Source organism: Bombina bombina, chromosome 4 (assembly GCF_027579735.1).
Source record: "Bombina bombina isolate aBomBom1 chromosome 4, aBomBom1.pri, whole genome shotgun sequence".
NCBI classification, from domain to species: domain Eukaryota; kingdom Metazoa; phylum Chordata; class Amphibia; order Anura; family Bombinatoridae; genus Bombina; species Bombina bombina.
Genome location: NC_069502.1, coordinates 1,210,511,302 through 1,210,528,130, shown reverse-complemented (window position 1 = coordinate 1,210,528,130; position 16,829 = coordinate 1,210,511,302). Strand labels below are relative to the sequence as shown.

Sequence of the window (16,829 nt, the reverse complement as noted above, 5' to 3'; positions counted from 1 at the left end):
CAAAGGTCACAAATGCGTGTATTTGATGTTGTTAACCACAGTGCATAAATCAGATGTATTCCAGGAATTATGGCATATCTAGTGAATAAACATTGTATATGTGAGCTCATCAGCAATGATAAGAGTCCTGTTACTGGAACATAAATAGCGTTTTATATGTGCTCTGCCTCATTCCAGATAATATTATCTCTGGTTCCCCCTGAAATCCCACATAGAAAAACGTAGTCTCTCCCCGTCAGACTCACTGCAGGAACAGAAACCCGGTTCAGCGGTACTGCAGTGGGCCATCAGCCGATGCCTGTTAGATCCATAGGTGGCTGATGGAGTATGTCATTCAGTTTGCCCGTAGCTGGAGCACCACCATTAGTCTCAGGCCTAATCAAAGTAGGAACGTAGTACCGGGAGTATGAAAAGGGCCTCTCAGGAACTATCTGTGACATCTTATCACCCAGGTGCACGGGACAGGCTTTCTCACTGCCGCTTGCTATGTTTGCTGTGTCACTGCTCAGAAGCCTCTTATGCGAAGGCCTTTTAGCCAGCGTTGTTGGTAGATAGGTGTCTCCTTGGTATGTCAGAGCGTTGCTCGCCACCTCAGGAGCGATCCGATCCCCACTCTGCAGGTATGTAATAGCGGGGACAGCCTCCCCAAAATTCAGCAACGATGGGGCCTCTGTGACATCCGGAAAGACTGTAGTCTCCACTACTGTAACCCCTAAAGTCCCGGTGCGGCCTCCAGTAAAGTTCTCATCTTCCAGCGTCGTATCAGGGGGAATCTCTATCACCTTAGTGATCTGCACCTCTCCCCGAGGCAGATCAGCGTGTGTCAGCGCTTTCAGATTAGTGGTGTCTCCAAAGCCCCTTTGAATTAATAGACGGAGGTTATGAAAATGTTCCTCCAGCAGGCATAGCAGGGTTTTCTCAGGTATCTGCAACTCCATTGCAGAAGGGAATAACTCAGCTCCTAGTGGTTACGTGAGTGAGAATAGCTCACTCTATACCCGCGTGAACGGGGTGGGTGTTGAGGCCTTCCCTATTCGGGCCGCCCAAGTCTCAACGGTCTGGACTAGGCTGCAGGCAATACAGAAGTAGAGGCATCAAACGATACAGTGATCTTCATAGAGTCTAAGCAATATAGAATAGGCACAGATTGTCAGATAGTCCTCTTAATACACGGCGGATTGTATTATTCCAATGCTCAGCAGCTAGTATTGCGACCGATCATGGCCGCTGCCCGGACACGCCCCCGAAAAAGCTTTTTCACTCATAACGCAAAACTCGTAATCTAGTCGAATGTGAGGAAATGGAAGACCACAGGCACAGTTCTTGTTATGGACAGAAGTGGCAGGCCAAGTAAAATATCAGAGAGGCAAAGGCAAAAGATGGTGAAAACGATCAAAAACAGCCCACAGACTACCTCCAAAGACATCATCTTGCTGCAGATGGTATCACTGTGCATCGTTCAACAATTCAGCACACTTTGCACAAGGAGAAGCTGTATGGGAGAGTGATGTGGAAGAGGCCTTTTCTGCACACACGCCACAAACGCACATTTGGACAAGCTGGCTTCATTTTGGAAGAAGGTGCTGTGGACTGATGAAACAAAGATTGCGTTATTTGGTCATAACAAGGGGCGTTATGCATGGCAGCAAAAGAAGACAGCGTTCCAAGACAAACACTTGCTACCCACAGTAAAATTTGGTGGATGTTCCATCATGCTGTGGGGCTGTGTAGCCAGTGCCGGTACTGGGAATCTTGTTAAAGTTAAGGGTCGCATGGATTCCACTCAATATCAGCAGATACTTGAGAATAATGTTGAGGAATCAGTCACAAAGTTGAAGTTACACCGAGGCTGGATATTTTACCAAGACAATGACCCAAAACACTGCTCAAAATCTACTCTGGCATTTATGTAGAGGAACAAGTACAATGTTCTGGAATGGCCATCCCAGTCCCCAGACCTGAATATCATTAAAAATTTGTGGGGTGATTTGAAGCGAGATGTCCATGCTCGGCCACCATCAAACCTAACTGAACTGGAGAGGTTTTGCAAGGAGGAATTGTCCAAAATACTTTCATCCAGAATCCAGACACTCATTACAGGCTTTAGGAAGCGTCTAGAGGCTGTTATTTCTGCTAAAGGAGGCTCTACTAAATATTGATGCGATATTTCTGTTGGGGTGCCCAAATTTAAGCATCTGTCTAATTTCGTTTTGATGTATATTGCACATTTTCTGTTAATCCAATAAACCTCATTTCACTACTGAAATATTACTGTGCCCTTCAGTTATTTGATAGATCAAAATGAAATTGCTGATCCAAACACCCAATTATTTATAAATGAAAATCATGGAAATTGTCAGGGGTGCCTAAACTTTTGCATACGACTGTATATATATATATTTACACCTTTACACACCCTTATCAGTCTTTTTGCCGGTGCAGAGTCTTCAACACATACACAGTGCTGTAATCATTGTGAGATTGCGAGAATAGTGACTGGCACTATTTTGTTATGCGCAGGTCACTCTGTTTACAGCATTACATTGCAATCTGTGTCTCAGTGCTATAGTCTGGCAAATTTTACTACACTAGTTATCACTATTTTACGGGTACAATATTTATTGAATACTAACTGAATACTGTGCTGTGCTAGTGTTAAACTAAACGTAGCACTATTGCACCCCTAATATATGTTAGCTCTAACATGTTTTCAAGTTTTTAAACACACTGGCAAGTGAAAAAAAGCTAAAACTGCCTTGTTTCACTTTAAGGCGGTTTTCAGTTTACAGCGGGGCTCCGGTCCCTAACCTATATAAGGAGAAGCATTACTTATGATTACATATACTCTCTTCTGAGGTTTATGCTACATAAATTTCCCTGACATAATGATCTCATAATCATAAAATCAAGACTAGATTGTGTGTATTTTTAAGTACAGTGAACAGAAATCCTGGCTCCTGTAGCATTGTAATGGCATTAATGGTCATTTGCTAACTGAGTTTACCTTAAAGTAATCCCCAAAGGACCAGTTCCCCAGCATCTCAAAGAAGGTATGGTGATACACATCTCTCCCCACATCGTCCAGATCATTGTGTTTCCCTCCTGCACGTACACACTTCTGGCTGTTCACAACTCTCTGGTACTGAGCCATCTCACTGCGAGGATCTGCCGTGCCCAGGAAGATGGGTTTAAACTGGGAAAAATAAAACGATCAACAAATGATTGCAGAATTAAAACAAAATATAGTGCTGATATATTTAGCAGTTAATGAATGTAGGGTGATAGTGTTTTACAACCAATTTTATTACAAGAGAGGGAGTGGTGTATATACAACAGTGAATTAATACCAGGGCTATTTGTCATAAGGGTTATCTATAGCAACTTGTTTCAGTTCATTACATGCATGTTAGAAGAATGGCCGAGGCTTCTAGACCAATATCTTAGGAACATTATAGCATTGAAAAGAACATAAATGCTAACTATGCCATTCATGACAGCACAGGCAGACAGCTCGTCTCTCCCAATGACATGAAATCCATATTTTTTTTCATTCATTATTTAGAAAAATCATGCAATTTTAAACAACTTTCCAATTTATTTCTTAATTTGCTTCATTCTCTTGATATCCTTTTTTGAAAAGCATATCTAAATCTTCTCAGTAGCTGGGGATTGGTGGCTGCACATAGATGCCTTGTGTGATTGTCTCACCCATGTGCATTGCTATTTCTTCAACAAAGGATATATAAAGAATGAAGCAAATAAGAATGAAACAAATTAGAACATAGAAGTATATTGGAATGTTGTTTAAAACGGTGTTCTCTATCGGAATCATGAAAGAAAAATATTGGGTTTTATGTCTCTTAAAGGTAAATATAATGACACTGGTGATATTTAAAGGGACAGCAGTCTACTTGAAAAAATGGTATTGTTTAAAAAGACAGATAATCCCTTTATTACCCACTCCACAGTTTTGCAAAACCAACACTGTTATATTAACATCATTTTTACCTCTATGATTATCTTTATCTAAGCCCCTGAAGATTGTCCTTTATCTCAGTGCTTTTTCTTTAGCTTTATACAAACTTGCATTTTAGCCAATAAGTGCTGCTTTTTGTGAGCCCATTATTATTCTCCACGAGAGTAAGCACAATGTTATCGACACGGCACACATGAACTAGCACTGTCTAGCTGCAGTGCAAGATTGTAAAAAGCTAAAATAAACTGAGATAAGGCGCGTCCTGCAGGGGCTTAGAAACAAGCAAACTTAGAGGTTATAGAGGATATTAATATAATGTTTGTTATGCAAAGCTGGGGTAGAAGGTAGTTAAGGCATTATCTATCTTTTTAAACAATAACAAAAATCAAGTAGACTGTCCCTTTAATTTACTGCTGCTGTGAGACAAAACTAAAGGACATTTTTACTTATATAACATATATTCTGTTAATAATATGTACTTGTAATATATTGTAACGTTACTTTTTAATGAACACTTCCTCTGCTCCGTTACCACTTTCTGTTGGGGTACCACACGGCTCTGTCCTTGGTCCCCTTCTCTTCTCAATCTACACATCCTCTTTAGGCTCCTTAATAAAGTCCCATGGTTCAATACCATTTGTATGCCGACGAGACCCAAATCTACCTCTCTGCACCAGACCCGTGTCACTAACTGTCTTTCTCACATCTCATCTTGGATGTCCTCTCACTACCTTAAGCTAAATCTCTCCAAAATTGAGCTCCTTATTTTCCCCCCTTCTTAAAAAATCTCCACCCCCAACTTCTCTATAACTGTCGATAACTCCATCATTACCCCTACCCCACATGCCCGATGTCTCAGGGTCACGTTTGACTCAGATCTTTCTTTCACTCCTCACATTCAGTCCTTGGCTAAAGCCTGCTGCTTCCACCTTAAAACCATATCTAAAATTAGACATTTCCTTTTACAACACACAACTAAGATTTTAATCCACTTTCTCATCCTTTCCCGCCTCAATTACTGCAACTCTGTCCTCTCTGGTCTCCCCAGCTGCCGCCTAGCTCCTTTACAATCCCTAATGAATGCCTCTGCCAGACTCATCTTCTTTACACGTCGCTCTCCATCTGCTGCACCTCTCTGCCAATCCCTTCACTGGCTTCATCTTGCCTCTAGGATCAAACACAAAATCCTCACTCTGACATACAAAGCCCTCAACTGCACTGCTCCCCCCTATATCTCAGATCCTCTCCCTCCCGACCCTTTCGCTCTAGCCATGATCTCCTACTCTCCTCCTCTCTTGTTACCTTCTCACATTCCCATTTACAAGACTTCTCCAGACTGGCTCCCATCTTGTGGAACTCTATGCCTCGCTCCACAAGACTCTCCCCTAGTTTTGAAAGCTTCAAGCGCTCCCTAAAAACTCTACTATTCAGGGATGCATACAACCAAAACTAACCTTTCCTAACTCCACTGCTATCCCCTTGAACCCCTTAGCATGTAAGCCTATGAGCCCAGTTGTATGTAGATCATCCGCATAAGAGCTGATTACAACAGTGCAACTCTCGGCAGGGACCTCTACCCATTTGACCCCCTATAAATGTTACCTTGTATACTGCCTATGTTTATAGCGCTGCGGAATCTGTTGGCGCTCTACAAATACCTAATAATAACACTTGAGAATTAATATTGTACATGACAATGTGCAGCTAACTGAAATCAAATGTGCTGCAAGTTGCAAATCATTGATCATAAAAAAAAAAAAAATTTCTAGGGTTAATTTGATCTTGCTATTTACAATGAAACAAATGCATGCTTTACTTTCAAATTGCGTCCAAAAGAATTTGAACTAGAATGCAAGAGAAAAAAAAAATTAAAAAATATAATAGAAAACATTCTTAAGTCTCTTGTTATTAAGACTGATAGCTTTATACAGGACACTACAGACTTCCTTAATAAACTTAACCAGATAAATGAACTACCTGGAAACACTATACTAGTTCCTATGGATGTGGAATCCTTATACAGCAACATCCCGCATAAGGATGGTATTGAGGCCTGCAGTAAATTTCTCTCATCCCACCAACCAACACACAAATATGATAGTGCAACTATTGCCCAGCTTATAGAATTCATACTCTCACACAACTATTTCAGTTTTAACAACAATTACTACCTACAAATGACAGGGACAGCGATGGGCACAAAAATGTCACCCCAATACGCTAATCTTTTCATGGCGTACCTAGAATACAGATTCTTATGTACTCAGCCCCACAAACCTTATACATATCGTTACATTGATGATATTTTCATAATATGGACAGAAGGAGAAGAAAGCCATTTAGATTTCCACAAATCATTTAATTCATTTCACCTGTAGTCACTTACAATCCTACTCTGGAAGGAGTACGCAAAATTATTAAAGAGCTACAACCAGTAATTTCAGAGGACCCCACATTTCCTGAACCCCCCATACTAGCAATAAAACAACCGCCTAACCTGAGAAAGAGATTGGTCCGCAGCAAATTAACCACAGAACAGAAGCTTACACAGAATGGCACTGCACGATGCAACAAATCACTCTGCAAACTGTGTCAACATATATGTGACAACAACACAGCCAGACACAACAACGCGTCATACAATATTAAAGGTCACTCCATCCTTAACCTCAGGATTAAAATTCTTAAAGGGAATTTCAAAGACTCTCATGAACGAAAGACGTTTGAGATAAAAATGATCACACATTTCAACACCAGAAATGAAGGTCTTAATGTAGACTCTGGCTTTCTCACACACTACCATAACTTTCTATAATCTCTCATCTTATTGTCCTATATTGGTTTCTTTTTCCTTTTGTTTTTCCTCTCATCTGGCCTATTTACTCTCCTCTGTTTATTTATTCTTTCTGGCTATTCTCAGCTTTTTTCTCCTTCAGACACATTCTCAGCTTTTTATGACACCCCTCTCACCCCCCTCCCTCCCTTCCATTTGTTGTATGTGATGTGTATCAATATCAGATTGTTCAGTATTGCTTCAGATCTGAGGAAGAGAGGAAAACTCTTGAAAGCTTGTCTTTGAAATATTATGGGGACAGTAAAACCAATATTAAACTGTCATGATTCAGATAGAGCATTGTTACAAACTGCTGTTTATAACTGGCCCTTTAAATGAAAAATTGCCCTGCTTCCCTGGATTTTGGAGAAGCCTATTTGCCAGCCTCCTTCCACATGACTATGGCCCCTGGAAGATTGTGCCCCTGAGGACATATTGACTTTTGTTGGGTGTGTGTGGCCCTTTAAGAACCATCTGGGGACATATTCTGACTTTGATGAACAATGCCCCTTTAAGACTATGTCCCCAGACCTGTGAAATGACTTGTCCCTGGCTTTCTCCCACTTGGTTCAGTTTCATTGTGTGCCATTAAGAGTTAAATTTTGTTCAGCTTCAAGAAACCTATTCTAAATACAAGTCTGCTGGGATTAGCTCTAATTAGGTTTAGTGATCAACTTTCCCATTGTCTAATCAGACTAGTATTGATAAGGTGGACTGCATTGTTTTATTGTGTGTAATGTTATCTGCTGAAGTAAATGTTGTGGCCTGTCAAAGGGAGTGTCTCTCTATCTAATATCAAATGTGTGATGGGGGATTTTATGCCTCCCCCTGAGAGTGTCCTGTTTGCATGTAACCTCAATAAAAAGGAGGCTGTGTGCTCCAGCACATCAGACCTATTTTCTGTCCCTCTAACTTGCAGCTTTGACTCATGTTTGTAGGGGACAGCTTCAGCTAATATCACTACAGGGATTGCTGACTATGGTGCTGATGATTCTTTGGTGAGCGCTAGGAGCATCCTTTTCTACGGTCCAACTTCCAGCCAGCCTGGAGGCAACCGTAACATTTGGCGGCAGCGGTGGGATTAGCGTCCTAGCGCAAGGAGCAGCACCACAACAGCACTGGTATCGTAGGAGAGTTATTGAGGGCAACGCTAGCCACTGCGCAGCGTCCCTACCTACAGCAGCATGGAGCTGACAAGACACTGGTCAGAACCCTGTAAAGAGCACCTCAACCTGATCCGTCGCTATGAGGGCGCGGATTTCGTTCCAGAGGTAAAGAGGCGGCTAGTCCGATATGGTCCAGACCCTGCGCAGGAGGTAGTCAGTCGCATCATCCGGGAATTGGATACGGAGAACAAAGCGGCACGAGCCTTTGAGCGCCAACTGTGGAGTTTGAGGGTCTGGACACCTGGTCTCCAGCGAGAAAGTGAGTCACAGGGAGCGGAGAGCAACGACCTCCCTCCCCAGCGGCAGCCGGAGTTACAGGGAGAGGAGAGCAGCGACCTCCCTCCCCAGCGGCAGTATACCGTGCAGAGGGAAGAGACAACCAGTCTCCTTCCCCAGCCAGAGATACCAGAGGCAGCAGGCCTCATAGACTGGTCCTGGGAGGACCCCCAGCAGGCAGGTGGAGATGGGACCGCAGTCTCTCTACCGGCCCTACAGGGATGCTGGGCAGGCGGCCCAGATCCCCAGCGACAGACCCAGCTACAGGGAGGGGAGAGCATCGACCTCCCTCCCCAGCCGGAGTGTGCCTTCCAGGGAGAGGAGACAACCGGTCTCTCTCCCCAGCCGCAGCATGTTCCACAGGAAGCGGAGAGCATCGACCTCCCTTCCCAACGGCCGCCGGAGTATCAGGAGGAGGAGGTAAGCCAATCTCCCCCTCCCCAGCTAACTCCTAACTTGGGCCCAGGGTTAACAGTGGAGATGTTGGCCCCCACTGACCCCCACGTTCCCTTTGCCACCGGGCAGGACTATGCCCCAATTCCCCCAGCAGAAGAGCTGGCATCAGGACAGAGCGCTGCTGGCCTCTGCCCTACAGACCCCCTGGTTACAGGACTGGCCTGCAAACCCCTCACCCCAGCAGAAGCGCTGGCACCAGGGCAGAGTGCCGCTGGCCTCTGCCCCCCAAGTACCATCAGCTATTTGCCCAGCTGCGCCAGGAAGGCCGAGGATGCTGCACTTTCATCCTGCAACCTGGAACTTACAGGCCAGTACTACGTATTGTGGGGGGGCTACTTTGCTGCTAGCGATTATTTGTGGGTGGGTTGCGAGACTAACTTGGGCACTGACCGGCAGAAGGTCAGGTGCCTGGTTAGTCTCCCTCCAAAAGGGGAGATATGTTACAAACTGCTGTTTGTAACTGGCCCTTTAAATGAAAAATTGCCCTGCTTCCCTGGATTTTGGAGAAGCCTATTTGCCAGCCTCCTTCCACATGACTATGGCCCCTGGAAGATTGTGCCCCTGAGGACATATTGACTTTTGTTGGGTGTGTGTGGCCCTTTAAGAACCATCTGGGGACATATTCTGACTTTGATGAACAATGCCCCTTTAAGACTATGTCCCCAGACCTGTGAAATGACTTGTCCCTGGCTTTCTCCCACTTGGTTCAGTTTCATTGTGTGCCATTAAGAGTTAAATTTTGTTCAGCTTCAAGAAACCTATTCTAAATACAAGTCTGCTGGGATTAGCTCTAATTAGGTTTAGTGATCAACTTTCCCATTGTCTAATCAGACTAGTATTGATAAGGTGGACTGCATTGTTTTATTGTGTGTAATGTTATCTGCTGAAGTAAATGTTGTGGCCTGTCAAAGGGAGTGTCTCTCTATCTAATATCAAATGTGTGATGGGGGATTTTATGCCTCCCCCTGAGAGTGTCCTGTTTGCATGTAACCTCAATAAAAAGGAGGCTGTGTGCTCCAGCACATCAGACCTATTTTCTGTCCCTCTAACTTGCAGCTTTGACTCATGTTTGTAGGGGACAGCTTCAGCTAATATCACTACAGGGATTGCTGACTATGGTGCTGATGATTCTTTGGTGAGCGCTAGGAGCATCCTTTTCTACGGTCCAACTTCCAGCCAGCCTGGAGGCAACCGTAACAAGCATTATCATTTTTAACAACTTCCAGTTTGCTTCTATTGTCAAATTTGTCAAGTTCTCTTGGTATCTTTTGTGGACAAATAGACTCATGGGCCTCGATCCGATATAAATCGTCGCCCGCAAAAGCCGGCGACGCCAAATTTTGCGCTGGTTTGGTATCACATATACGGCGTAACAGAAGTTACGCTCGTATATTTTTGCCTTCGGCCGTAATTTTTTGGCCCATAGACAGGTATACTAAACCAGCGCAGTTTGGTATCCAATATACAGCGTAAGGACTTTAGTGGCGAAAATGGAGAAATCTTACTCCATTTTCACCTCGCTACAAATTGCAGGCATAGTAAGCCTTACGATGTGTATTGGAGCCCCGTAACTCCCTAAACTGCCTGCAAAATAAAACCTAACACCTAACGCATGTGCAATGTCTATCTACCTATCAACCGCGATCCCCCGCCGCAATCCCTAATAAAGTGTTTAACCCCTAAACCACCGCTCCCGGACCCCGCCGCCACCTACATTAAATGTCTAACCCCCTAATGTGAGCCCCCTACACCGTCACCACCTACATTAAAATTATTAACCCCTAATGTGAGCCCCCTATACCGCCGCCACCTATTTTAACTATATTACCCCCTAATCTAATCCCCCTACACCGCCGCCACCTATATTAACCCCTAATCTAATCCCCCTACACCGCCGCCACCTATAATAAATTTATTAACCCCTAAAATACTAAAATGTCCCTACCCTAAACTAAATTAAAAATAGCCCTGAAAAGGGCTTTTTGCGTGGCATTGCCCCAAAGTAAACAGCTCTATTGCCAGCCCTTAAAAGGGCTTTTTGCGGGGCATTGCCCCAAAGTAACCAGCTCTTTTACCAGCCCTTAAAAGGGCTTTTTGCGGGGCATTGTCACAAAGTAATCAGCTCTTTTGCCTGTAATGTAATCTAATCCCCCTACACCGCCGCCACCTATATTAAATATATTAACCCCTAATCTGACCCCCCTACACCGCCGCCACCTATATTAACTATATTAACCCTAATTATATTAGGGTTAATATAGTTAATATATTATATATATTAACTATATTAACCCTATCTAACTCTAACAACCCTAACTTGATTATTATTAAAATAAATCTAAATAATATTAATAATATTAACTGAATTATTCCTATTTAAATCTAAATACTTACCTATAAAATAAACCCTAAGATAGCTACAATATAATTAATAATTACATTGTAGCTATTTTAGGGTTTATATTTATTTTACAGGTAACTTGGTATTTATTTTAACTAGGTACAATAGCTATTAAATAGTTAATAACTATTTAATACCTACCTAGTTAAAATAATTACCAATTTACCTGTAAAATAAATCCTAACCTAAGTTACAAATACACCTACACTATCAATAAATTAATTAAATAAATAAACTACAGTTATCTAAACTAAAATACAATTAAATAAACTAAACTACAAAAAAAAACACTAAATTACAAAAAAATAAAAAAAGATGTTTAAGCTAATTACACCTATTCTAAGCCCCCTAATAAAATAACAAAGCCCCCCAAAATAAAAAAAATTCCCTACCCTAATCTAAATTACAAAAGTAATCAGCTCTATTACCAGCCCTTAAAAGGGCCTTTTGTGGGGCATTGCCCCAAAGTAATCAGCTCTTTTACCTGTAAAAAAAACAACATCCCCCCCATTACAACCCACCACCCACATACCCCTACTCTAACCCACCCAATCCCCCCTTAAAAAAACCTAAGTCTAACCCCCAAGTGCTCCTTACCTGTCCTGAAGACCGGCGGAGAAGGTCCTGTTCCAGGCGGAGAAGTCTTCTTCCAGGCGGTGACCTCTTCTTCTTCCAGGATCCAGCCGGCGCGGAGCGGAGGAGTTGAAGACCGATGACCGCGGAGCTGAAGACCGGCGACGCTGGAACTGAAGACCACTGGAACAGAAGACCGGAGCTGGAGAGTGGAGGATCCTCTTCATTGGCTGATTAGAATAGCCAATAGAATTACAGTAGCTCTTATTCTATTGGCTATTCAAATCAGCCAATAGAATTAAAGTAGCTTGCATCCGATTGGCTGATTTGAATTTGAAGGCTCAAATCAGCCAATAGGAATCATCTTTAATCGCGTACCTTGAATTCCTATTCAGTGTACGGCGGCGATCGTATGAAGAGGATCCTCCACGCTCCGGCTCCGGTCTTCAGTTCCAGCGGTCTTCAGTTCCAGCGTCGCCAATCTTCAGTTCCAGCATCTCCGGTCTTCAGCTCCGCGGTCATCAGTCTTAAATTCCTCCGCTCCGCGCCGGCTGGATCCTGGAAGAAGAAGAGGTCACAGTCTGGAAGAAGACTTCTCCGCCGGTCTTCAGGACAGGTAAGGAGCACTTGGGGGTTAGACTTAAGTTTTTTAAGGGGGGATTGGGTGGGTTAGAGTAGGGGTATGTGGGTGGTGGGTTGTAATGGGGGGGTTGTTGTTTTTTTTACAGGTAAAAGAGCTGATTACTTTGGGGCAATGTGCCACAAAAGGCCCTTTTAAGGGCTGGTAATAGAGTTGATTACTTTTGTAATTTAGATTAGGGATTTTTTTTTATTTTGGGGGGCTTTGTTATTTTATTATAGGGCTTAGAATAGGTGTAATTAGCTTAAAAATCTTATAATCTTTTTTATTTTTTGTAATTTAGTGGGGGGTTTTGTAATTTAGTTTAGTTTATTTAATTGTATTTTAGTTTAGATATTTGTAGTTTAATTAATTTATTGATAGTGTAGGTGTATTTGTAACTTAGGTTAGGATTTATTTTACAGGTAAATTGGTAATTATTTTAACTAGGTAGCTATTAAATAGTTATTAACTATTAAATAGCTATTGTACCTAGTTAAAATAAATACCAAGTTACCTGTAAAATAAATATAAACCCTAAAATAGCTACAATGTAATTATTATCTTAGGGTTTATTTTATAGGTAAGTATTTAGTTTTAAAAAGGAATAATTTAGTTAATATTATTTAGATTTATTTTAATAATAATTAAGTTAGTGGTGTTAGAGTTAGATAGGGTTAATATATATATATATATAGTTAATATAGGTGGCGGCGGTGTAGGGGGATTAGATTAGGGGTAATACATTTATTATAGGTGGCGGCGGTGTAGGGGGATTAGATTAGGGGTTAATATATTTAATATAGGTGGTGGCGGTGTAGGGGGATTAGATTGGGGTTAATATATTTAATATAGGTGGCGGCGGTGTAGGGGAGTCAGATTAGGGGTTAATATATTTAATATAGGTGGCGGCGGTGTAGGGGGATTAGATTACATTACAGGCAAAAGAGCTGATTACTTTGTGACAATGCCCCGCAAAAGGCCCTTTTAAGGGCTGGTAAAAGAGCTGGTTACTTTGGGGCAATGCCCCGCAAAAGGCCCTTTTAAGGGCTGGCAATAGAGCCGTTTACTTTGGGGCAATGCCCCGCAAAAGGCCCTGTTAAGGGCTGGTAATAGAGCTGGTTACTTTGGGGCAATGCCCTTTTCCGGGCTATTTGTAGGGTTAGACTTAGGTTTAGTGGTAGGGATATTTTAGTATTTTAGGGGTTAATAAATTTAATATAGGTGGTGGCGGTATAGGGGGGTTAGATTAGGAGTTAATAATTTGAATATAGGTGGCGGCGGCGTAGGGGGATTAGATTAGGCGGTAATATAGTTTAAATAGGTGGCGGCGGTGTAGGGGGCTCACATTAGGGGTTAATATAGTTTAAATAGGTGGCGGCGGTGTAGAGAGATCATATTAGGGGGTAACATAGTTAATGTAGGTGGCGGCGGGGTAGGGGGCTCACATTAGGGGGTAACATAGTTAATGTAGGTGGCATCGCGGTAGGGGGCTCACATTAGGGGGTAAAACATTTAATATAGCTAGCGGCGGTGTAGGGAGATCATATTAGGGGGTAATATAGTTAATGTAGGTGGCGGCGGTGTAGGGGGCTCACATTAGGGGGTATTATAGTTAATGTAGCTGGCGGCGGGGTCCGGGAGCGGCGGTTTAGGGGTTAATAATTTATTGTTAGGAGTGAGAGGGGGGATTGCGGATAGAGGGGTATACGTGTCGGGCTATGTTTGGGAGGCGTGTTAGACAGTAATGGGAGATTTAATAACTTAGTCAGGTTTTTTATGCGGCGGCAGTTTCTAAAAGTGCCGTAAGTCACCGGCGACTCCACAAATGTGTACTTACGCAGATTTCTGGACATCGCTAGTTTGTCAGACTTATGGCACTTTAGCATCTGACGGCGCTGTATATAAGATAGCTCGAGTTGCGAGCTCAAACTACGGGCGGAGCAGGTTTCCACGCTTGCGCCGAAACCTGCGCCGTATATCGGATCGCGCCCATGAGCAGTAATGCAATACTGGGAGCAGTCACCAATCACCAGCTAGCTCCCAGCAGTGTGTTGCTGCACATAAGCCTAACTAGGTATGCTCTTCAACAAAGGCTACCAAAAGAAGAAATAAATGTGATAATAGAAGTAAATCAGAAAGCTATTTAACAACCACACGCTTTATCAGAGTAGTGTCTATAAAACAATGGAAGCTGCCATTTTGTAACTTAGGTTACCTTCACTGCTGTGGCCAATTAGGGACAGTTATAAATAGGTCACTAGAGTGTGCAGCCAATGGCTGTGGGGAATATAAAAGTGCTCTGCACTTCTATTTCTAACAGGAACTGAAAAGCTCACAATTTCAGAATGGAATTACAGGAAAAGAGGACAAAATAAATAATGAAAGTCTATTGCTGACTTTATATCTCTGATTTATCATTTTATATTACCATCACAAAGTGTTTACTGTCCTTTTAAGGCTTCCTAACTATTAAAGGGACAGTAAAGTCAAAACTAAATTTCATGATTCAGATAGGGCAAGCAATTTTAAACAACTTTCCAATTTACGTTTATCATCAAATTTGCTTTGTTCCCTTGGTGGTATTTTTGAAAAGCTAAACCTAGCTAGGCTCAAACTGATTTCTAAACAGTTGAAAACCGCCTCCTAGCTCAGAGTATTTTGAAAGTTTTTCACAGTTAGACTGTGCTAGTTCACATGTGTCATATCGATAACATTGTGCTCACTCCCGTGAAGTTATTTAGGAGTCTTCACTGATTGACTACACTGCATGTCTGTCAAAGGCACTTAGATAAGGAGGCTGTCTGCAAAGGCTTAGATACAAGGTAATCACAGAGGTTAAAAGTATATTAATATAACTGTGTTGGTTATGCAAAAACGGGGACTGGGTAATAAAGGGATTATCTATCTTTTTAAATAAGAAAAATTTTGGTGTAGACTGTCCCTTTAATAAGTGGCTCCAATGTGTTAGGAAGTTGGCCCTTAATGATTTATATCTTTGAAGCTGTCTTTATGTGACCTTAAAAAAACACACAATGGAAAAAGTGTTAAAAGCTGTAAACTGATACACATCACAGATGCAATATTGTGACAGTCATACTACTGACATATGGCTTATATTCCAAGAGGACCCCAGTACCACTGAGACACAAATGAGTCACATGTATATAATGTATTTCCCTTTCCTACATGTTATTTGCTCAATTCCTTATGATAATATGAAAATAAAGAGCAATATCTTTTTGTAGATGAATATAATATTGTAGCAATGTATAAATATTCTAGATAAAAACTGTTACATTTGTTATTTAGCTACAGGAATGTGGCAAAAGGCTGAGCTAATAGGTTATTGGTCGAAGGTCACTTGGAGACTTCATTCATAAGCCCGCCCGCTTCAATGTTGTTAAAACCATGGCAACAGGGTATGCCATCGCTGTAAGCCAATGAGATGCCTCACAAGTCCACGTGACCGGATGAGACACACTTACCCACCTGGTTCATACCAGCGTTGACAAAAAGCAGGCTGGGGTCCCCTCGAGGGCGTACGGGGGAGGAAGGGACACGTCGGTGGCCATGCTTCTCCTCAAAGTAGTTGAGAAAGGTGCGTCGGATAACCGCAGAGCTCGGCAAGGACGCGGTAGAAATGGAACGACGGCTTTGAAGGGAGAAGCTGGTTACAGGACCTAAGAACAGCCGCCAGGGCGCCGCCATCTTGTGGCTGGCAAGGACAAGTCTGTAATTTCCTCTTCAACCTTCACGCATGCGCTTTGTTACAATTCTGACAATTTTGTAATAAACTTTATTTATAAAGGAAACTGCACATAAAATACTGTTCTTAAATTGGTGATTATGTGTAACCCTAAACAATTAAATGTATTACAAAATCTAGGATAAATGTGTTTATTGTTTTGTATCGAAGCAAAAACATTGTAACTAAAATAAACACACAATAAAAGAAAATATAGCACATTTGTCCCTTTCAAAAGAGCATCAGATATGACCAAGCCTAGGTCGCCCAATCCCTTGTGTCAGACATTCTCTTGGTCATTACCTATCAGATCAATACAGGGGCCTCATGTATTCTAGAATGAAAATCAATAACCCCCAGTCTGTGACTAGATTTAAATTCCATGGGAAAAGAGGAAGCAAGTTTGCTCCCAACAAAATCTAATATAATAAAATGATGCTATTCTTATTCTTTATATATCCATATTGTACATAAATATAGTATATCATACAGCTGAGCCTATAACTATAGCACAGACCATGTGACAATTGTACATAAATATAGTACATCATACAGCTGAGCCTGTAACTATAGCACAGACCATGTGACAATTGTACATAAATATAGTACATCATACAGCTGAGCCTGTAACTATAGCACAGACCATGTGACAATTGTACATAAATATAATACATCATACAGCTGAGCCTATAACTATAGCACAGACCGTGTGACAATTGTACATAAATATAATATATCATACAGCTGAGCCTATAACTATAGCACTGACCATGTGACAATT

At 42.1% G+C, this 16,829-nt stretch overlaps 1 protein-coding gene across 1 annotated transcript in view; it reads right to left on the bottom strand.

Annotated features, from left to right (window-relative positions):
- Positions 1-16,023, bottom strand: part of AARS2 (alanyl-tRNA synthetase 2, mitochondrial) — a 180,252-nt gene extending 164,229 nt beyond the window's left edge. Inside the window, exons 1-2 of the mRNA XM_053712708.1 lie at positions 15,793-16,023; positions 3,005-3,193 (exon numbers count right to left, since the gene is read on the bottom strand). Of these exons, the coding sequence (XP_053568683.1) occupies positions 3,005-3,193; positions 15,793-16,011 (408 nt within the window). The 5' untranslated portion in view covers positions 16,012-16,023. The remainder of the gene's footprint in view (positions 1-3,004; positions 3,194-15,792) is intronic.
- Positions 16,024-16,829: the final 806 nt, after the last annotated feature.